General features: G+C 35.2%; 3 protein-coding genes across 8 annotated transcripts; 2 read left to right on the top strand and 1 right to left on the bottom strand.

Moving 5' to 3' along the window:
• Positions 1-50: 50 nt before the first annotated feature.
• LOC145730792 (uncharacterized) lies at positions 51-8471 on the bottom strand. 2 transcript variants are annotated; one of them, XM_081982215.1, is made up of 11 exons: positions 8312-8471; positions 5539-5713; positions 5302-5490; positions 4814-5024; positions 4654-4759; positions 4356-4597; positions 4191-4302; positions 3915-4135; positions 3651-3829; positions 3413-3568; positions 51-819 (listed from the first exon to the last, which is right to left on the bottom strand). In XM_081982215.1, exons 2-11 carry the CDS (start codon positions 5650-5652, stop codon positions 541-543), a joined length of 1809 nt encoding a protein of 602 aa, XP_081838341.1. In that variant the 5' UTR covers positions 5653-5713; positions 8312-8471; the 3' UTR covers positions 51-540. The 2 variants fall into 2 exon arrangements, with proteins under 2 accessions (XP_081838341.1, XP_081838342.1); XM_081982216.1 differs by lacking the exon at positions 8312-8471 and adding an exon at positions 5768-5927.
• Positions 1038-3201, top strand: LOC145730802 (uncharacterized). Its single transcript, XM_081982227.1, has 2 exons — positions 1038-2021; positions 2331-3201. The coding sequence occupies exons 1-2, from the start codon at positions 1098-1100 to the stop codon at positions 2919-2921; spliced, it is 1515 nt and encodes a 504-aa protein (XP_081838353.1). The 5' UTR covers positions 1038-1097; the 3' UTR covers positions 2922-3201.
• Positions 8472-10586: 2115 nt separating the features above from the next.
• Tps1 (Trehalose-6-phosphate synthase 1) lies at positions 10587-22932 on the top strand. 5 transcript variants are annotated; one of them, XM_081982162.1, is made up of 13 exons: positions 12131-12277; positions 15183-15334; positions 17556-17652; positions 19026-19182; positions 19241-19504; positions 19558-20123; positions 20183-20425; positions 21022-21222; positions 21276-21465; positions 21523-21740; positions 21799-22012; positions 22067-22288; positions 22350-22932. In XM_081982162.1, exons 2-13 carry the CDS (start codon positions 15304-15306, stop codon positions 22428-22430), a joined length of 2484 nt encoding a protein of 827 aa, XP_081838288.1. In that variant the 5' UTR covers positions 12131-12277; positions 15183-15303; the 3' UTR covers positions 22431-22932. The 5 variants fall into 5 exon arrangements, with proteins under 5 accessions (XP_081838284.1, XP_081838286.1, XP_081838288.1 ...); XM_081982161.1 differs by lacking the exon at positions 12131-12277 and adding an exon at positions 14897-15054; XM_081982158.1 differs by lacking the exons at positions 12131-12277; positions 15183-15334 and adding an exon at positions 10587-10800.
• Positions 22933-22970: the final 38 nt, after the last annotated feature.

Raw genomic sequence — 22970 nt, 5'->3', positions numbered from 1 at the left:
AACTCAGAAAAAAACGACAAAGTTCAAATTAAAGGAAAAAAATGGAAACATATTTTTAAACTTGTTTTATTAAAAAAAATTGGTATAAACTATGTACAATACAAAATATATTTTACGCTACAAACAATTTGATTTGAATTACAAATTTCCTTAATAAACTTCAGACTATATCACAAATTTCTAGTAATTTTTCACAGAAAACATCCACTAAAGTCCGGAACGCCTTAAAATTAGTTAATTGCGTCAAAAAAGTATTGCAAAACATTTACAAAATTATGAATATGAATTCAAATTAGAATAAACTTTCACCGTAAAAACGTTATAATAATAGTAAAAGCATGATGTGGTCTGCCATTTAAGCCTACTTAAATAAATTAGAACTTACTTGTTTTAATTCTTAAACAATAATTCTTTCATTATTCAAGCTCAATCAGTCATAAGCCGCAAAACTAAATAATAAAGGCCGCTCGTACTATTTTGGCCTTGCGAGCAACCCCCCAAAACGCGAATAAAACTATCACACATCGTCAGGTGTTCAATTTAAGGGTTTTGAATTTTCAATTCGTTCCTGAGAATTTTACCGCTCGGATTACGCGGAATTGCCTGAATAAATTTAACGCCTCCTGCTAATTTTTTGTAGTGCGTCACTTTCGAGTTGATGAACCTTTGAATATCCTCTTCGTTGAGGTTTTGACCTGGTTTGGTTACCACGTAGGCCCTTGGTACTTCACCGGCCAGTTCGTCAGGGACACCAACCACGGCAGCGTCCACGATTCCTTCAATTTCCATAATTAAATTTTCTAGTTCGGTTGGTGAAACCTGAAAGAAAACAAAACAGTTTTAATATTTATTTTAATTCATTATTACGAATTAAACTGATAATTAAATCAAAGTACGGTCCTGTGCAAAGTACAAAGTGTTAAACAAGGTTATGGTAGTAGCGGTAGCAAATGCCACACATTACAAAAAGAAGACGCGTCACTAGTTGATGTCAATGACAGCGTGACGTACGACAGACAGATGAAAGTCCACAAAAGTTGATAGTGAAGCAAAGTTTTTGTTTAGTGTGTTTGGGGTGGAAAATTCGTGGTTAAAAAATGGAAAATCCCGAAGAAATACTGCACAGTTTAGAGGAATTTGCTAAAATGAAGCCGAAAGACATACCGAGAGAACTGGAGGAGTATCTGAAATTCGTGGCCAAGACCGGGGACCCAGTGTACCAGTGGTCCTTGATCAAAAGTCTTTTTAGGGAAAAATTGATCAATGTAATCACCGAATTCTACGAATCTCGATCGCCGGTTGCCATAGATTTAGAGTCACCCCCGTCCCGGAACGTAGAAATGTTTAATTATGATCTCATGAAAAGTTTTATCCTTGAAAAACTAGAAGCCTTTGCATCGGCCCCATTTACCTTGCAACGAATATGCGAACTACTCACTAGTCCACGTAAAGAGTACACGAGAATCGATAAATACATGCGGGCTTTAGAGAAAAACATTCTGGTAGTCAGTACAACAGAACCTGGCGGTCGAAGAACAGAGAATGGAGAAGGAATCATGAATGGCATTGAATCAGACCATGAACCAGTCCCGGAACCCGGAAACGAAATAAACGTTGAAGAAATGGATGAATCTTCATATGTTCAAACCACAAATCACTTAACTGAATGTTTGTCTTTTGATGATGAGGCCAAAAATGGGGTACATATTGAAATCAACAACTCAGTGAACACATTCAACAGTGAAAAACTTGAGGCTGAAGCATCAACATCCAGTCAGGAAATTGTATGTGTTCAATATCTGTCCATAGAGCCAGTAGCCGACAATACCATTGAAAGTTCAGTTCAATCAGAGGATGACGAAAATAAAGAGGCTGTATCAGTCACTATCACTGCCATTAATGTTAAGAGTGAAGAACCTGAGGTTGTAGCAAAGGATGTGGAGCAAATTGAATCTGACAAGGCTGCTAATGCTGTTGAGAATTCTGAGGCAAATGTTCCTGAAGGTTCAGAAGCAATAGTTGTAAGTACATATTCACAAAAACAAACATGCTGCTGTTACTATTTTGAAAACTGTGAGAAATGTGAAAACTGCAACTTTGTGATTTGTTTAATATCTTAACTGAAAATAATTGCCAGTTTCAACATTTTTTATGTGTGCAAATTTACTTTATAAATTATTAATTGTAATTAAAACAGGATAAAGCAACTACATTTTTTTATGTACTCATTTTATGTGTCAACATTTTTTCAGAACAATTTTATTAAAAAACCCATTAAAATAACTCTAGCACACTTTCCTAAAAACTGTTATTTCTGTTACAATTTTCAGCATCCCATTGAAACCACATCAGAAGCAGATATGGAAATGGAGCCAGTTCAATCAACTAATGATACTCTTCAAACCAGTACTGAAACACCATCTTCAACCACCGTTCCTGACAACTTCTCACCTGAAGAGGTTAACACATTGAAGACTGAAAACGAAAATATTTCCCCAGAAAACAGTATTACTTCATCAGACAATTCCCTCTGCGAATCTAGTAACGACTCAAATATATCGACTGAAACTCCGACTAGCAATTTTACGAGTGAAAATTCCGAGGAGGCCACTACAGCTTCTGAAACTGTGACTGAAAAAGTGGATTTACCGGAGACGGCGAAAGGCAACGATACAGTTGATTCCACCACAAAAGCTGCTGGAGATGTCAATTTAGAGCCCAGTGCGATTGAAGAGACGCCGAAAGTGGCTGAAGTTTGCGCCGCGGAAGTAGGAAGCAGCAAGGAAATCGAAGCAAAACCTGAACAGTCTAAAAGTGAAGAAACACTGATGGAGACTAGTGACATTTCCGGGGACGACGTAGCGAAAGGGGAAGTGGTGACTGATCTTGGGGAATCTTCCAGTTCCGAAGCGAGCAACTGAAACGTGACTAGCGGGGTCTGCAGGTTCTTATGACGTTCTAATTAACTAAAATTATAATTGCATTGAAGATATGGAATAAAAAAAAATGTTAGAGATGCAGTGTAATTGTCTGGAAGCCATCTTTATTGTGTAAATAAGTAGCTAACTTTAGTAGGTAAGTTGATTAGTTGTGCTGTTAGATTACATTATAGTTGTAATGTTTCTTTTTCAATTAGGAACAATTTTTTTGTAATAGGGGTTCCAGTTACTTTTATAAATAAATAAAACTTTAATAACTTAATGTTGATCTTATTACACCTGAAATGTTCTTTTTTTGAATCAGTTAAGTGATTAGGTGGCTTGCAAGTAAGATGTAAAGCTAAAGTTTCAGAAATATTAAAGTTTTAAGTTTCAGCAATTTTTTTTCAATTCAATTAAGTTCAGTAATCTGGAGGGTCAGTTAAAGGTAATAATCTTTCATTTACACCTTTTTTATTTGATTTTCATCTTACCTGATTTCCTTTAACTTTAATTAGTTCCTTGCATCTATCCACAATGTAGAAATACTGGTCCTCATCGTAATAGACTACGTCACCAGTGTGTAGCCAACCCTCGTCATCAATAATTTCAGATGTGGCTTTTTCATTTTTCAAATAACCCATCATGACCTGAAATAAAATGATGAGATAATTTATATAAGGTACTTGTCATTTATTATTAAGAGTAATTTTTTACAGGAGAAACACTTACTTGTGGGCCTCTGACTAACAATTCCCCAGTTTGATGGCTGCCTAAAACTTCCCCGGTCGATAAACTGACGACTTTAGCTTCGGTACCAGGATACAGAACACCGATGGTACCGATTTTCGAAGGTGGTGTCATTTGGGGCATCAGGAATGTTACGGGACTGGTTTCCGTCATCCCATAACCTGTAAGTATATTCAAATTGAACAAAAGGGTAATTTGTGATTGGTCACTGTGATTTACTTGGCTCTAAAATAAATTCTAACTTACCCTGCCTAATCACGACTTCCGGATTGCTAATTTTCTGTCTAAACTTTTGCAAAAGTCCCTCAGTAAGGGGCGCGGCACCCGATGTGATTGCCTCGACCGAGCTTAAATGTTCTTTAGTAACACTCGGATGAGAGGCGAGGAATAGTAGGAGCGAGGGTACGACAAAGAGGAATGTTGGTCTGTAGGTTTCTAAAGCTTTGAGGTAATCTTCTGGAGTAAACCTATTGCCAAAAAGTAACATTAGAAAATTTTAGTATATTTTAATAGTAAACCTACCTAGGAATGGAAATTAGATGACCGCCAAGTTTCAAACAAATATTCATAATTCCGTTAAACCCGTAAATATGGAAGAAGGGCAACACTGTTAAGGCGGTATGTTTTTTACCGTCTGCAATTCAAATTATACATTTTAACTTTCTCTTAACAAAAGAATAAACTCACCCTTAGTTGCAATGTTGCCTACTAAAGAAGGGTGTTCACCCTGCACCATGTTAGCTACCAGATTTTTGTGGGACAACATCACGCCCTTAGGTAGACCGGTAGTTCCGCTCGAATACGGTAAAAGGGCCAACTGATCAGGGTGGATTTCGGGCAAATCTGCTTCGTATCCTTCGGACAGTAGACTCATAAGTCCGTGGACGTTTTTCGATGGATCGTCATCACCACCAATGCAAATTGTTGATCTATAAATTGTTACGGTTTAGAAAAAGTTGAGAAATAGTAACTTTGATGTTAGTACTTGTATCCTTGCAGTGTTGGCCCTATTGTAGTAGCTACTTCAAGCAGCAACGGAATAGTAACAATCATTTTTACACCGGCGTTTTCAAATTGTCGCTTGATTTCGTCTAATGAAATACAGATTATTAGCATCACCGAAAATTAAATAATAACAAAATTACCAGGTGTATACAAAGGATTGACGAAAGTGACCGTGAGTCCCGCTTCCATTGCTCCATGACATACGATCACGTATTCTGGAATATTGGGGAGCAAAAGACCGACCACTTCGCCAGGTTTAAGGCCGCAATGACCCAAAAGGGCTTGAGCGCATCGGTTGATCAGCATTCTTAACATCCCGTAGGTATAGCTTCGTCCAGATACAGCACAAGTCTGAAGTTTGATAGTGCAACATTAGAAAAAAGGAGTTCTATGTAGAGAGGAAAGTTGGTGAGTTTAGCAATACAAAAACGTTTTAGACTGCTCTCACTTTATGAATGTTTTTATGAATTAAATGTATCGTCACTAGTCCTAGGTCAATGAATACATATTTATTAAAACCTCCTACACGTTCAAGAATTTGATGGTTAAGCACAATTTATTTTAATTTAAGCGTTTTTCTACGTACAACGTGATGTCACAACACTAATTTTGAAATTAGAATACTTACTGCTGCAGGATCCTCCACCCATTTATCCATTTCTTTGTAAATGTGTTGAACAACTGTCTCATTTGGAATAGGGCCGCAATGTCCATACGGGGACTTTAACACGCCAAAATTGCGAATTTGGGCTAACTGTTGAGCGTTGGCTTGTTGGGTTTTAGGGTTTGTACTTTTGGCAGCTTTGGATATGTTCACCTGGAATTTTTCAATTAGTTTTGCAAAGAGTTTCGGGATTAAACTTACGGAAAACATGCGTTTATTGCCACTACCAACTAGGGTAATCAACCCTATGTAACCCATTTGATTAGGCTGGGTAAGGCGGTGTTGGGAGATTTGCTTCAAAACTATTCTAGACATGGTCACTTAGAGGTTTATGGGTTTGTAAAGAGCAGTATTATCACAGTCACAGAAGTTCAAGCTGAAACCAAAAAGTCACTATAATAATTTCACATTAAAGTCGTTACACACTTACACTAGAAACAACCTGAATAACACTAATTCTAATAACAGTTTGATTCGGTTTGACGGACACACTTTGCTTTGTTTTTATTTATATCTTTTTGGTGTTTGGGGGCTAATGCTGATAAAAGCTTATCTCCATCGAATCATTTACGTTATAAAGTCAGTCAATACTTGTTTTTAACACCTTTGGACTTTACTCGAGAGTATTGAAAAGGTAATCACGTTTTTACGCATACAAATTTTCAATTGTAAACAACGTGCAACATAAATTCGAGTCCAGCTATTTAATAATAAGAGTAAGTGGTTTCCGCTTACTAAATTGCGGACGGGAGACAAACAACGGGTATTTTTAAATACTTTTCAATGTAGAGATTGGGTTCAAAGTACAAAGTACTCATGTTAAAAATTTTGTTTTTTTTTGGCTATAATAACAAAAAATGTCAACTAACAACCTTAAACCAGTTCCTGGTAATAATTGTATTTGCTTGGTTAAAACCTATTATCACAGATTAAGAGATTATTTTGGTCTGTATAGTTTCAAAATCCGTAAACAACCTTTAGACTATGTTATTTACACATTTTAACTTATTTTTAGCTCTGAAATGCGATACGCAAAGTTCACAATGTATGGTTTAGAAAACATGTTAACCACGTACGATATTGGCAATCTTCTGATGGTTAACTGGTTAACGTAAACTAAACAAATTGACTACTTGTTACAGTTTGTTCTTCCTTGAACTAATGCGAACACATTGAAGTGCAATACCCTCTGCTAATAAATTCACCATGACCATGACAAGTCTGAATACTTTAGAATCCGTTTAAAAGCGATTTTGATGCCCTAGTTTTATAAGACTTCCTTATTATACAACCTTACTGTTTTGTCAGAATAGTTTTATATTGGTTTACTAGATTCATTTCTATGCCATTATTGAAGATGAAGGAGGTTTTTCTTATTCTTTTTGCGCAATTAACAAGTAATTTTACTGTTGTATATAACAGTTTATATATTGACCTGCCTTAACAGTTCTGAAGTTGTCTCTGTGTACTAAATACAACCAGAACCATTAACTATCGATTTGACACTCTCTATAGTATGGTTAGGCACATTTTTTGGCATTTAATTTACCTAATCTAGAAGAATTCTTATTAAACAACAATTTGGGACACACAATTTTGGCATTGTGTAGTTAGAAATTCACCATAATGGCCAGAAAAGATTCCCATTTGAATAATGTCAAGAATGTCTGTTGCACTGAAAGTGTAGTAAAAGTTGAGTACCATCAAGGTGCATATACATCGTAAATACTTCAGACCTCTTACTTAAAGAACTCCCGAGATAATTAGCAAAGTATTCGAAAAAATTCGACCAAATTTGACTGAAGAACTGACTTGAAGTTACATTTTGTGAGCATTGCAGATAGTTTTTGGTTTGTAACTCCCTTAAATGACATTTTAGGGTAAAATGACTTGAAGGCAATCTTGTAGAGCATACAATTTCCTCTTTTTAACTCTCGTATGTCATTAAAACCGATTTTTCAGATCTTCAGAGTTAATCATAATAGCAAATCTCCAAAGGCTGTTCACATGAAAATGTTTTTTGAAGTACCAAAAAAATCAATGTTGGTTACTACATCATAAAATCAGCACATCAACATCATTATAATAAAGCTACTGATGCACTTTGAGGACTTAATGTTTGCGTTAATTATCCATTATAACGTATTTTTGATTATAACTACTATAATCAACTCACCTTATTGACTGATTAGTAATTGTTTTAGTACCCGCAAATTAATGACTCACTTTTATTGATTGTGTGTGTGATGAACTTTGAATCTGTTTTTTTTTTAGTCAAAATAAGCTCCCAATATCAAAGGTTGAGATTGTAATTAATGTATTTAGGTAGGCGCGATTGTCAAGAAAATCTAAATATTTTTTTCTGTCATAAATTACAATTTTAGTGGTAAAATATAGAGAATGCGTTTCTGTACTGTTAAACCTTGATCAAAGTTGACGAACTTTATCATTAATTTGATTTCCAATCCTCGGATAAACATGATCGTAGATTTCGAAATAGGGACAAAGTTTGGATGGTAATTTTTGAAATGTACACTCTCTGCATGTCAAAATGTACGCAGCTGGTTTACAAAAATAACACGTGGGCGTGTCGACTACGTCACGACCACGTGGACTATATGACAAACATTGAGGAATTTAATTGGTTGTTTTGCTTTTCTGGACGCTGTTGATTTGTTTGTTTATTTTGCCTGACTTTCACTATATAGTACAAAGTTTAAAAATAATTAATTCTATATAAAAAAATTGATTTACAGAGATTATTGGATTTGTCAGTGAAAGTACACTGTGCCAGTTGCAATTTATCGAGAGGTTGTCTGCAATCTATTACGGTACTAGTTTCTAATTTGGTTGTGTAGAATTTAAAGAATCCGTTTATATGGATGTCGTGATCTTTTGTTCTATTTAACACTCATGACAATATAACAGTTACATAAAATTGTTATTAAAAAGTGACTGAAAAAAAAATACATACCAAAGGTTTGAATTCTTCTAAATTATTTCCCGGGCACTGAAAAAAATTGAAAACTCGCGCCGATTTTCTCAAAATCTTTCCCGATTTTTTTTTCGGAAAAAATATTAACGCAAACTGATTCCACCACGATCAGGAACGTAGTAAAATGTTTATTATGTGTGGTGGCATGGGCGCACAAGACCGCTTGTTTTAGGTAGGGTAAAGCTGGGTTCATTCAAAAGTCCAAAGTCCAAGTTTCACCAAGGCGAGAATTATGCCGGTTGCGCGCCAGTGGCGTATCTTCGCTTTGATTGATAACGAAATTGTGAAAGCTCCTACACGGTAACACCCCGCTTTTGGTTTTCATCTCACTCTCATTCATGCCTCGAAACTTTATCTCTGTTTCAGTTCATATCAGTTTTAGAAAATAAATGCGTCCGCTTCAATGCAGTTATGACGATAATTTCAATCATCCAGTGTAGAATAAAAAAACAATTTTGTATTACCACAAAATTTCTAATTTTCAAGAACAGGGTAAATCTAGTCAAATGGGCCACTATAGTGGGTAGTTTGTGATTGGTCAAAAAAAGCAGCAAGCTGAAGGCTGCTTTATTGACCAATCACATGTGGACTTGCAGGTGAATATTCCGTAATCGCTTTCCTGTCTAGACCATCAGTTAAACTAATTTTGAATGTAATGCAAAACGGCTTAGCAACAATGTAACTATTACAGGTACTTTATTATAATGGGAGTGGAATTAACGAGAAATTAACATTGATTACCAAGTTTATGATAATTGTTATTTTTAGTGTACGTCACTGCCCCCTCTAGCGGTTATTTTCGTATACATAGTTAACTGCAGCAGGTAGACCAGATTAATCGCACTTTCCGTTCATTATTTTGTTTTTGACAAATCAAATGCAATACTATTAATTACCGATCAATCGTTCGTGTATAAAATAATAAATTCATCGTCAATTTCGCTATTTACCAACAAACAATGATAAAACTTTTATATTCAACGTCTACTATATAATCTCGCAAAACAAGTACAAAGTCCAAGACCCAGATATGCGGCTGTTTCGACTCAAATTGAATAATTTACACGTGCTTACGTCGACAGGAAAACATTTCTACTTATTTTGTGACCTTAAAAATTGCTCCAAAAATTTTATTATGCTCGATTGTTTACGCAAAAAGTGACCTTATCGCTTAATTGGTCTACCTTGTACACACCTTCAGTTATCAACCAATCACGTACCGCAAAACAAGGACACCAATTTTCTTATCATCTAAATTCTCAAAATGTGTTCCTATTTCTAGATAATTTCATTAAAATGCAAAAAATTGAAAATAATAACATTTCATAATTTTATAATATGTAATCATGTGTATTGATGTCATGGTCATACTTCTTAAGTTGTTAAACTGGCGATTTATTTTGACTTTAGTCTGATGAGGGTTATATCAGTTACGAAACGTTTATCTAGTATTTTTATAGTAAGTTGTCAATAAAGTTTCCAGTTGATGCATTAAAATAGCTCTAGTTTGGTCACCAAATTGTCAAGTTCGTCAAGTTAGGTTAGTTTGTTCTTGGTAGCATTTAGATAATAAGTCTAGAGACTTCTATCAGTTTTAGGAAATTTATTTAATGTTTAGGTTAGTTGTAGAACCCTTTGGCAAGCAAATATTCTGTAGGGAAGATAACATGTTTTGTCAAAAGTGACAATTTTTTATTTTGGCCCAGAAGGGTTCCAATGCACAGCAAATGGGCAAATTTATACCAAAGAATCTTAAATTAGGTGAAATAAGCACAAAAAAAATTAAAAAGTGGGTTGGTATTAGGGGTCTTTTTAACGACTTTTTGAAATTCAATATCTCAATAACATCAAAAGCTAGAGAGGCGAGTTTTGGCCCATTTTGTTCTATTTTTTATTCTGTTTCTAATGGCGATTTAGTGGTATTAATAGGAGTTCAAATAATACAGTTACAACCTTTTAAAAATTGGAATAATGAGAGTTTTGCTCAAAAGTGCAATTCTGGCAAATTTTTATTTTGTCCCAGAAGAGTTTCAAGGCACACCTAAAGGCATATTTACACCAAAGGAACTTAAATCAGGTGAAATAAGCAAAAATGGCATTTTATACACATGAGGAGTATTATTTGCTGCTTTTTTTAGACCATTCACAAACTACTGTACATTGTTTGACAACAAATGTTTGACTTTATTTTACAGGTTAGTCAAAACGTCCGGCAACGTCAAGCCTTAAAAATTCCAATGACAAAAAACAGAAAAAATGCATGAAACATGGACTTAACTTTGGTTTTCACCAAAACGAACCGATTCTTGCCATGACTGATTCTGGCACTGAAGATGGAGACGTAGACATCAAAGACCGGACATCCGGTATTATTAGAGTTCCAAACGTGACCGAATATGACGCTTCATCGGGGAGGAGCAGTCTACAATCGGAAAGTTACATCCCCAGAAAGTTTACAATTGATGACGGTAAGTCGTTACAATACTTTAATATTTCCCATTTTTTCAATAGAAAATCCGACCTACTTTTGCATGTTTTATCTCTTTCTCTTAGACCATCCCGCTCAATTTAGAATTTTATCGATCCGTGTGTAAATACAGAGTTCTTGGCACCTGAAAGTGTATAGATTATCTGGGGGAAAACTGGATCAAACTGGATCCCAGAACCCTTATATTCTAGGACACTTTGAGTTTCTATGTGTGCTAAGCTATGTTGATCTAAATAACACAGTTTTTGTGTACAGTTCTTCTGTTTGATTCATTAAAGAATAAGGTGAGATGTATGTTTGTTGATTTTTATGAAAATAGCTTTATTAACAAATGAAATCAGTATAATGTATCAATTTATAGCAACAATATGATTACTAAATAAATTAGTATTCTTATATTACTGAATTGTTAGGACAATTGACTCTAACCAACTTGCAAGTACAGAGCAACAACAATATTCGTTCGACTACGTTCCTGTATAAGAAACTGCAATTTTCGAGTTTAAAACCAAACTATAATCAAAAGTATAGTAGTTGCAAATTTATGTCCGTTAGGCCAGTACTTTCACCTTCGGATAAATTATTCTTAAGAGAATTTGTATGGAAAAAACTTATTGATCAATAGTAGCGTCTAGTTTCACGATTTCTATGGAAATTATCTTTGGAATAACAGTGAAAGTACTGGCCCTTAGTCAACTGGCTTTTTTTCTGAATGTGGTTCTATAATCTACAATGACTCTTCTTAAATTACCTTATTATTAATAAATAACTGGTCCATATTATTTTTTTATTTTATCTTTTTTCTTTACATTGCGCTTTCTCCATTTTGTCGTCTCTTTTTCAAGTCAAATTTTTATAAAAAGGTTTGTCATGTAACAGCGACTATTATTCATCTTTTTAAGGAGCACACTTCTTTGTTGTGTTTTTCATTATTATTGTTTAATTTCAACATTAAACTCATATGTAACAAATGGAACCATAAATTTCCAAATAGTCTTTGAATTTGCTTCTTTTGGTCACTTTACACCAGCTGGAGATTTTTTCTTAAAAATAATTTCTCTTATCCTATTGGGTGGGTGTTAGAGAAAGTTTCGAAAGTGACTTATTCATCAGGACCTGCACTGAAACGTTTATTTCCCGTCATCAAACGTTTAGGCTTCTAGGCTTAAAAATCTATTCCGGGCCTGCGTTTCGCACATGGTTTTAGCACAGGTAAGCTGGCTAGCGCAATCGCAAACATTCTCCAGTTCCCATAGTCCCGACGTCGTACAGTTCCATAAGTTACTCGAAAATTCTACAGGATCGTCCCCCGTTTTTAAGTTGGGATACAGCCTTGACCGTGCTCAGTTCCGTGCGGGTTTTTTCACATTTTTAAACGTTTCGAAATTAACCGTTCCAAATGACGATGGGTTTATGGAGGAAGTACCCTAGGGTACCTTCAGTCAGCGATTTTCAAGGTAAGTTTTTATTATATTAGCCGGCCGGCGATTTCACCTTGTGGTTCACTTTTTCCACCGTTGATAGTCGTTTACGTTATTTTGGGATTATATTTATTTATAGCATTTTACATTGTTTTGTTTACTATTTTCAAATAATTTTGTTTAATTGGACAAGCAGTAATCGTGACGTTTACGACGTAATTAAATTGCTTTAAATAACTCACAAGTGCACTGGCAAATATCGATTTGTGGAAAGTTTTACAGATCGAAGCCGAAACTTCCGGAAACATTACACGTTTGTTTTTTAATCACTTAATTTCCTGAATATTGATAACGGTTTGCAAATATTCGTACACTTAAATTGTCGGTAAATTCAAGGCTAAAATAGATCAATCATTGCTTGCATCAGAATAATAAATATTCATTTAATATTTTAGTAGTAATCGTTTTACCGTGTTTTTCTTCTCACTTTCTTGTTTATTGCAAATAATGTCTGTGTTTGTATTTGGTTAAAGTATTAAACGAGTCAATAATGTGATACATTTTAGTCACCAAAGTGACGGCAAATCGATGGCAGTCTAGGGAGCTAGCAGAGCGAATGTGACGTCACGATGACGTAATTTGACATAACTTTAATTTGGCCAACTGTCAAATTACGTCATTGTGATCTCACATTCTGTTTGCTCGCTCCAGAGAGCGTGAAAACGAATGCGGCCAAGTTTGAAAATTTTAAAGTAGACAAAGAAAGAGATAAACACAAAATGACAAAAAAAGCCAATTTCCTCGATCAAACTTTTTGGAGTGGTTAAGTTTAAGTCGTGACGACACACATTCACAGTAGTTAACTTTTGTGACGTCATAGTTAACTCTGTCATCTGTCAACGTAAAACATCAATAAAAAGTGGTTTGAATTATTTGAAATTTGATTTGTTTACTAAGTTTAGTTTTTATATTTTGTAGCAATTTACAATTTTTCAAAATAAAACAGCAAGTCAGAAAATAACAAAAAAAAAATAAAACTCTTGTCTAAAATCTTAATTTTAATTAGGTTAAGGGTTCATACATGTTTTCAACTGCTTCATATGTATTGTAAAAACTTCGCCATTTACGAAAACTGAACACTCCATTACGAATTTAAATTATTAATAATACTAATACTAATCAAAACAAACAACTTAACACTTTCAACAGCTCCTGTTGACACGAATTAAACCTAACCATCCTAACTATGCAGGAAAACCATCTTCCAATCTTTAGACCATAAGTCAAGGAAAATTCAGTGGTTAAGTTCAATTTTAACCTGGTTTGAGTGATTTTTGAGGAAATTTGCCTAAAAACATTCAAAAACCGTATTTAGGAAGCTAGAAAAAGTGAAAAATCTTTTAGATGTCATGTTTTGCTAAGACAGCATTCACCAAGTGTCAAGAAAGGAACCACAGTCTTCTTTATTATGAGTCACCTATGTATAATAGCAAAAGTCGTTTGTATTTACATTATTTATATAAGCCAAACGTCAGTTTTTTTTAATCACAAATTGCAAAGCTTGATCACTTTTTGAAAGTTTACTAGGAATCATTTCTTGACACTTGGTGAATGCTGTTCTAGCAAAACATGACATCTAAAAGTAGTTTCACTTTTTCAGGCTTTCTAAATACGGTTTTTGAATGTTTTTCACTTTGCCTACATACACCAGGTCAATGTTTTCTGGGTAGGGTTTTGTAAATTTGAAATTGTTACTAAATGGGCAACTAAATAATCACAACTTCTGAAATTTACTTACCCGCCCACAGTATTACATGAAAATTTACAGAAATAAATGAACATAATTAAAAAAAAAAAAAATTTGGCACCAACTACTTGTTGTTGATGGTCATCAAAACGATTTAGATACGTTGTTATTGCAAAATATATTTATTATGGAAAACTTAGGACTACTCTATGTATTTAATTATAATTAATAGAAAATCTGGTTGACAGGTTATATATCAATAACAATAATCATTTTATACACACAGTCTTAAATGTGGTTTCATACAAAATGCATGAATTAAAGTCGTGATAAAACCACACCAGTTTCAAATAATACATTATAATAATCTAAATAGGGAAAATCCAGTTTGAGTGGTATAAAATTATATAAACAATAACAATAAACTGTGTGCCAGCGCACCTCAATTTGCCATTCCAAGAAACATCACTTTTGAAACTTTGCAGTCTACTATACTTATCTCGAGCACTTACTGCATGCATTATTGCTTGCTTAGCAAGGTATTTTCACTGTGCTGATGTGTGTGTTTGAACTTACTTTGAATAATGTGAAGAAATATACTTCACGTAGAGGGTGATCTGGACTTACAGTGTCAGTCTATGGTAAACAGTGATTTACAAAGAGTACTCAATAAAGATTTAACCTTCATAACTTAGGAAAATCTAGAATGCTCATTTTACTCATTATATCGATTTGACCTAGTATACACTGGACACCTGATACATTAACAAATAATCGTTCGAAACCTGGACTCTAGCACTGACCGATTCGCTTCAATTGTTTAAATTCACCTTCAATTTATTGTTTCCTCATGGGCATGACGGAAAAAAGTACCTAAACACAAATACCGGTTTCGCATTTTATTTTCCTAGACCACGAGGCGGTTCATTCAGTTTCACAGGTTTAGTGCGTGACATTGTGTGTATTTGCCTCTCTAAAGCACCTTACAACATGCTTTCATAGGATGATTTGAAATCGTTCTTCCACACATTGATAAGGTGGCGAGATTAGAATTTGTTTGAAAAAGGTATTAAAGGTGTTTTTATTGACGTTAATTTAGATAAATAAGATGGGCGCATGTTAACTTGGCCTTTGTCGCTTTTAACCAGAGTTCCACCGAATGTAAAAGTACTAAAATTAGATTTTTATATTAAGTTATTGCTTGACGTGTACAATTTCTGGATTGGATGGGAACAGTTGCCAAGTGTACAATGACCAACGAGTGATCGGTGGCTGATCATTTTCTGTTCATCATCTAAAATCACAGAAATTCGTAATGAAAGTCCATTGGAGAGAAGATTTGGCAGGTATGTGTTTATTTTTCTTCTGGTATCACTACCTGTTTACATTAAGATGACATCAAAAATAGATATTTATCCCCACTCAACATGTGTAGGTATCCGTAATATTTAGGTGAGATTTACTAAAGGGATTTGGTTAGTTTTCTTAAAGACTTTACCGAGTTTACACAAACAAATTACTAAAGTGGAATGTGATTTTAGTTCTTTATAGAGCAATATGGCGCCTTCTCTAGGAATTAAAAATGTGTGTGTGCTGGACGATGATTTCATTGAAAACGTTGGTGAGTCCAGAAGTGTTCTATTTAGTTTAACTAAATCCGTAAATAACTTTCTGGTACTCTAATGTGGTTTAAGAGGCGATGACCTGCTTGATGATAAAGCTTCCGTATTTTTTAAATTCAGTTGTACAAAATAATAAGCGTTTGTCTGATCCTTATACACTCGATCTTATCATTAATATAAATAATTAGTATGTGGGGCAAGGTTATATGGAGATTTTGTGAAATTTACAAAAAAAAATATTATGACAAGCAAAGTGTATTGACGTTTAGATGGTCCTCACCCATTGACTGTGTGTATTAAGACAATACAAATTAGATTAAAAATCAAAACCTCGTGAGCACCAGTTTTGAAAAACCAAAACAAAGCTTGTGTGTAATTTTTATTACTTTTTGAGAAGATCGACATGATCTTGCTTTAAGGGCACTAAATTTAGTGTCAGGATGTGGTTCTATCTGTGGCTTTAACTTAAATTCTAAATAATTACAGCTTAAACCGTCAATAACATTTTTAAGCCTAAATTCGAGCTTGATTTGTGGTTTTACGGATTTTAAATGGTTAATTCAGACATTATAGCCCAGTTCATATTATGGGGTTAAAGCTGAAATTTTAAATTATTTCTTTCAGCTTAAACGGTCATTTTACGTTTTTCTATACACAGGAGGGAAAACTTTAAAATTATACAAAAATAACAGTTATTGTAAATCAATGCGCTAGACAAACTTTGTCACAGATCTATTTTGTCTCACTGACACAAAGTTTATCTTCATCTTTGTCTAAAGCATATTGATTTGCAATAGTTCACTCTTCCTATTATGGGATTTTTTTGACAATTTTTACACCTGGTTTCATACCAGTGATTACTTTTTGAAAAAAGTATGTAATCGTTTAGGTTTTAAATAATTGCCTACAAAACAAAACACGACCTAAAATTTGAAAACCTTTAACTAAAAAAATTTCTATAGTGACAAGTGTTTTGGTTTTCACCTTTTGGTAATTATATTGTAAAAACTGCTTTGAGCTGGTTATGTAATTGTTGCCAAAACAGTGTTGCCAATCATCATATGTGCAGTCTCTAAATTGTCAACAAAATATGTTTACTGTCCTGATAAGCTATTCTTAGCTTCGTTAACACTCCCTAACTTTCAAACATTGTTAGTGAATCACACAGGTCAAAACAATATCACGTAAACACAAGGTGATCGCACTCTCTCTTTCAGTTAATAAAAGGTCCCACCCTTTGCTCTGATTAGATAAGGAAAAGGCGTCCAGCATCTTCTGACGCACGACCTGACAGACTCCAAAACAATAAATATTGCGAGAAAAAAAAAATAGTTTTCTACGAGTTTTCTATACTGGTCGTTCATGTTTCCGACTCGTACCCGGTTCTGGTTATCTTGTGCCGGGGCCAAAAAATGCGACTAAGGTCACCACGATTGACGTCATCAAGAATCTCGAAATCAGTAGACCACCAGGAGCCGGCGTGATTTTCAGCTGTTGTTCAAATGGAAATTGGAATCCAAGAATTGTTCCGAAAATACACCTGAAACTGTTGTATGATTCACAATTTTATTCTTTCGCTATGTTCAAGCAAATGTCAGAGGCTTTAAATTAACTGATAAAATAGTTAGGAGATGTTTTCACAAGCGATTCACCCTGTAGAGTTTGATGGATATCGCGTCCGCATATATAGTTAATCAAAACAATATATTGACCAAAGGCATTTAAAATTGATAACTTCCCTGACCCTAGCAAAGTCGACTTTGTCCATTAAAGAAGCGACGGAACTGTTGTTTTCGTTCAGTATTACGAGAATTATTCCCTTGATAGTATCCCAACATTTTTTTAATCACTATAACGCATGAATATGAGTGAATAGTTTTTGAGAGCTAAATATAGTTTGAGGTCGAAATGAAGGCAAAACACTCAATTAAAGTTACTCCCGCAGATGTGGTCTCCTCCACGGGGACCATGATCGTTATCTCCAATCGGCTCCCGTTTGTTTTACAACGAAACAAGGACGGATCACTAGTAAGGAAAGCTAGGTAAGTACAAATTGTTGATTTTTATTTTTTTTTTCAATTTTTTTTAATTGCCACATTTTTCCAGTTCTCTTAATCAAACTTCAGGGTGTCCAAATAGAACTGGCTTATGGCTTTTTTCATTAAACGTCTAAACTTTAATTAAAAAAAGTGCATATCTTCAAAATTTCAAAATGAAGAGAACTAAATACTACATCAGACAGTGAAAACCGCAACTTTTTAACTTTCTTTTATTTCAAATTATTTAGAAAAAATTTCTTAAGCGTGTTATTTGATACATAATGTGAAAACATGTTTATATGACGGCTGCATGCCTATTTAAGTTTTTTTTTAAATTACATGACATTTTATGTGAATAACTTAGGTTCTAGTATGCCCTCCTGTGGATATTTCCCGTAATTGAAAAAAATTTCCAGTGTTGCATTGGACCCTTTTGTATAACAATTTTTTTTAGTCAAAAACACCGAGAGTTGCTCTTTTATTTGGACACCCTGTACAGGACGTATTTAAATGGGAAGTGCTCTTATTAATAGAGAAGCTGAAATTTGATACAAAACTTAATGACGAAAACCGTTGGTTAATATCTGTCACCGTTTGACAGATGTAGGGTGCTTCTCAGAATTCGTACTTTTCTTCAAAACATCTAGGTGAATCATTTTTATGCCTAAAAATACATTTCTACAGCAACTTTTCGCTTAAAATCCAGCAGTGTAAATAGTTTTTTTCTTTTCAGATACTCACAAAAAAAATTTAAATTTTTTGAAAAATTGAATTCTGTCAAACGGTTTTCGTCATTAAGTTCTGCATCAAATTTCAATTTCAGACACCGACAACATCAGTTGTTGCCTATCTCTATCAATAAGAGCATTTTAAAAACGTCCTTAACATTAAATCGGTTTATGAGTTTTTCTGTTAATTAATCAATATTATAAAGCCATTTCAAAATAAATGATACCTTTCAATATTGTACCAGAATTACCCAATCATCAATAAATCATTAGAAAGCGTTTTAATTGGCTCCCATCAAGTTTTGTATTACATGGTTTAGTGTTTACTTTTTAGAATTTAATTGATCAAGAAAATAGTGAGTAAATCACGATATTTCTCTAGTTTACAAATAATCAAATAGGTCGAGTGTTTACTCACAAAATGTTTGAGTTATCGCCCTCCAAGTACCGTTAAGATATTTACTAGCGTATTATATCTCAAATATACCAGATGAGTAAACAACACACACCGATATCGAAACGATTTGAAATTATCATTGTGGAGTCGTTGTTATTTTGACCTTTTCGCATATGTTAATGCAATTGTTTGTTTGTTAATACAGGTATTTTCACCTGAAAGTTAAAACTTTATACAAACTTGAATTACAGTGCTGGTGGTCTAGTGACCGCTGTTGCTCCTGTGGTAATCAATGGCAACGGTTTCTGGGTCGGTTGGCCCGGCATTCATTTGGAGGACCCCAACGAACCCATCCCTGAAAGTGACCCGGGCGATATCACCCCCACTGCTGGACTTAAGTCCGAAAAGGTACCACTCATCTAACCCTTTTTGCTCACTCATTTTGTGTAATTTATGAATGCACTAGGTGATAGCGGTCCAAATGGATCCGGTCATCTTTGATTCCTACTATAATGGCTGTTGTAACGCTACCTTTTGGCCCCTTTTCCACTCTATGCCCGATAGAGCAAGTTTTAAGCGTGAACACTGGAAAAACTACGTTACCGCTAATAAGGAATTTGCCGAATGTACTTTAAGAGCTCTGCGACAGTTACCTCGCAATCCTAATGAACTGCCATTGATTTGGGTTCACGACTATCATCTCATGTTAGCTGCTAACTGGATTAGACAGGTAACTTATAACAAAACTTCATTGTAACATCAAAGTTACCGTCAAATTTACAGTACGCTGAAGAAGATGGTATTCCATGTAAATTGGGATTCTTCCTACACATTCCATTTCCACCATGGGACATCTTTAGACTGTTTCCTTGGTCCGATGAAATTCTACAGGGTATGCTCGCCTGCGACATGGTCGGGTTCCACATCACAGACTACTGCCTCAATTTTGTGGACTGTTGCCAAAGAAATTTAGGGTGTCGTGTAGACCGGAAAAACCTTCTGGTTGAACACGGTGGCCGTACGGTCAGGGTACGACCCTTACCGATCGGGATACCTTTTGAACGATTCGTCGAACTCGCCGAAACGGCACCCAAAGTGATATCGACCAACCAAAAAATTATCTTAGGAGTAGATAGGCTAGATTACACCAAAGGATTAGTGCATAGGTTGATGGCGTTCGAAAAACTTTTGGAAAAGTTTCCGGAACATTTGGAGAAAGTGTCGTTGCTGCAAATTTGTGTTCCTTCCAGGACTGATGTGAAAGAGTACCAGGACCTGAAAGAGGAAATGGATCAGCTGGTAGGCAGAATCAATGGACGATTTACCACCCCCAATTGGTCCCCCATAAGGTAAGTTTACAATCAAATTATGTCTCACACGGTAAATGTTAATAATTTTGTCCATATAGGTATATCTACGGTAGCTTGTCTCAAGACGAACTGGCAGCCTTCTACAGGGACTCTTCAGTCGGTCTGGTCACTCCGTTGAGAGACGGCATGAATCTCGTCGCCAAAGAGTTCGTGGCTTGTCAAATTAACATACCACCAGGTGTCCTTATAGTGTCACCGTTTGCCGGAGCCGGCGAAACCATGCACGAGGCTCTGATTTGCAACCCTTATGAAATTGATGATGCTTCAGAAGTTATTCACCGGTGAGTTTTTCACTTGTCAGCATGTCCACATAGTAAATCGAACCGTTATTTGTAGTTTGTGTTTGGTCAAAAAAGCAGCTTTCAGTTTGCTGCTTTTTTTGACCAAATCACAAACTACCCACTGTGCTGAAGTTTGCTGCACATATTTTGACTTTCAAAATAGATTTATGGAATAGTAATGAGTCACTTGGAAACTGTATCAAAACCTATCAAGTCGTCGTTTTTAAATTTAACCAAAATACTCTTTTCTTGATTTCATAGCTTTTTAGATTATCGAATCGTAAACTCAATAGGGCAATTCCGAACATAACGGAATTTACGAGCCATTTAGTGTATAATGTTGTTGTTGTTTGGCGAAAAAAAGTTACGATCAATCGCATTTATTGTTATGACTGAAAATCACACTTACAATGGCGACATATGTACGATAACGATTGTGTTCGCATTAATAAATTGTTATTAACCTATTTGAATCATGATTACAAATGTGTTCTATGTATGTTGTTTTGTTTTTGTTTTGAAAACCAAGTTTTATCGGTTTTCACCTATTGCGGTTAAATTGATTAATAATTTAAAAAAAATATAAATTACTCTAGAGCTTTGACGATGCCAGAAGATGAACGCATCCTAAGAATGAACTATCTGAGAAGAAGAGAAAAACTCAACGATGTCAATTACTGGACCAAAAGTTTTTTGAGCGCCATGGGTTCCCTTCAAACGCAAGAAGACCACGACGAAGTCGGTTCCATTCTCATGCCTGCCGTAACTTTAGACGACTTCGATGAATACTTAGCCAAGTATGAACAGCCATACAGTTATTTAGAATGTTCTTACTCAATGATTTTCTTAGGTACATTGGTAACACTCTAAAACTGGCCCTTCTACTTGATTACGACGGTACTCTAGCCCCTATCGCACCCCATCCAGATTTGGCCATAATTCCTTCAGAGACCAAAAAGGTCTTGGAAAGGCTCTCCAACTTATCGGACGTTTATATCGCCATCGTGAGCGGTCGGAACGTAGACAACGTAAAAGGAATGGTAAATTTTGACTTGTTACCCATAATCCACTTTAGATATTAATTTGAACATGACCAGGTGGGGATTGAAGGAATTACGTACGCCGGAAATCACGGACTTGAAATTTTGCATCCAGATGGAACCCGATTCGTCCATCCCATGCCCACGGAATTTCACAATAAAGTGGGAGAATTGATGAGGCAACTGCAAGAGACAGTTTGTCGGGATGGAGCCTGGGTGGAGAATAAGGGGGCGTTGCTCACATTCCATTTCAGGGAGACTCCTCATCATTTACGGTAAATAAATTACTTTAAATCCTAGTCAAAGCCGGAACTTACTTACTGATTTTTGAAGGGCTGGGTTGGAATCTCAAGCCAAAAAAATGATCGAAGACGCCGGCTTCACGGTGGGCACAGCCCATTGTGCCATTGAGGCTAAGCCTCCAGTGCAGTGGAATAAGGGCAGGGCCTCCATCTACATTTTGAGGACTGCTTTCGGGGTCGATTGGAGTGAACGGATCAGAATTATTTATGTAGGCGATGACGCTACCGATGAAGACGCCATGCAAGTAAGTAACATATGTCTTTAAATTACTGCGTTTTCTAAGTAATGTGATTTGCAGGCACTTAAAGGTATGGCAGCCACTTTCCGAGTAACGTCGTCCCACATCATCAAAACTTCGGCCGAAAGACGTTTGCCCTCCACTGATTCTGTACTTACAATGCTAAAATGGGTGGAGAGGCATTTGAGCCGAAGAAAACCCTCCATCGACCCCAACAATTACAGGAGAAACTCTTTGGCGAAGGCCGCCTCTTCTGCTGTACAAATCGAAATGTCAATGCAAGTAAGTTGTTAGAAAAACTAACGTAACAAAAATCTGATTTTTAAACTAAACTACATTTTAGGTTCCTACAAGCAATTGCGGATCACCAAACAGGTCTTCGAATTCCTTGACTCTACCAACCAACTCGCAAAATTCCCATTAAATGTGCATAGTTGATAAAACAAGTGTTCCTCCATTTAATTTTTGGCTTTGATTGAACTCTCTACATAATCGTTCATGCATAAATGGATCCTTTCAACTTTGTAAATATGTACACTTGCCGGCCCTCTTCATAACTGGAGATTTTTAGGTAGAATTTCTCTTAAAACTGGTTTAACAGTTTTAAGTCAAATTTCCCTAAGGAAACACTCCAGTTTCGTAGACTGAACGTGTTTTTGTGCACAAACTAAAAATTGTCACTACACCAATACCCCCAATACGTTATGATAATATAGTCTATATTTATTTTTGTAGGATTACTTTTTTAATTTTATCGAAATATATACTCATATTGTTTTTCACATTTTTAGTTGTAACCACAACCAAAAAAATATCGTTTGTATTATTTAAATTTTCATATTGTAAACTTTTTGTATTATCATTCTTGTTAACTCAAATACTGTTTTTGTTTCATTGTAAACGATCAAATAAATTATTATACATTGCGGTTTTAAGATGTTTTAATATCCCCCCTTCAACGTCA

Source organism: Ips typographus, linkage group LG6 (assembly GCF_016097725.1).
Source record: "Ips typographus isolate SLU linkage group LG6, UJ_Ityp_2.0, whole genome shotgun sequence".
In the NCBI taxonomy this organism is placed as follows: Eukaryota; Metazoa; Arthropoda; class Insecta; order Coleoptera; family Curculionidae; genus Ips; species Ips typographus.
The sequence above is the reverse complement of the archived record's forward strand: the minus strand, read 5'-3'. Positions and strand labels throughout refer to the sequence as shown.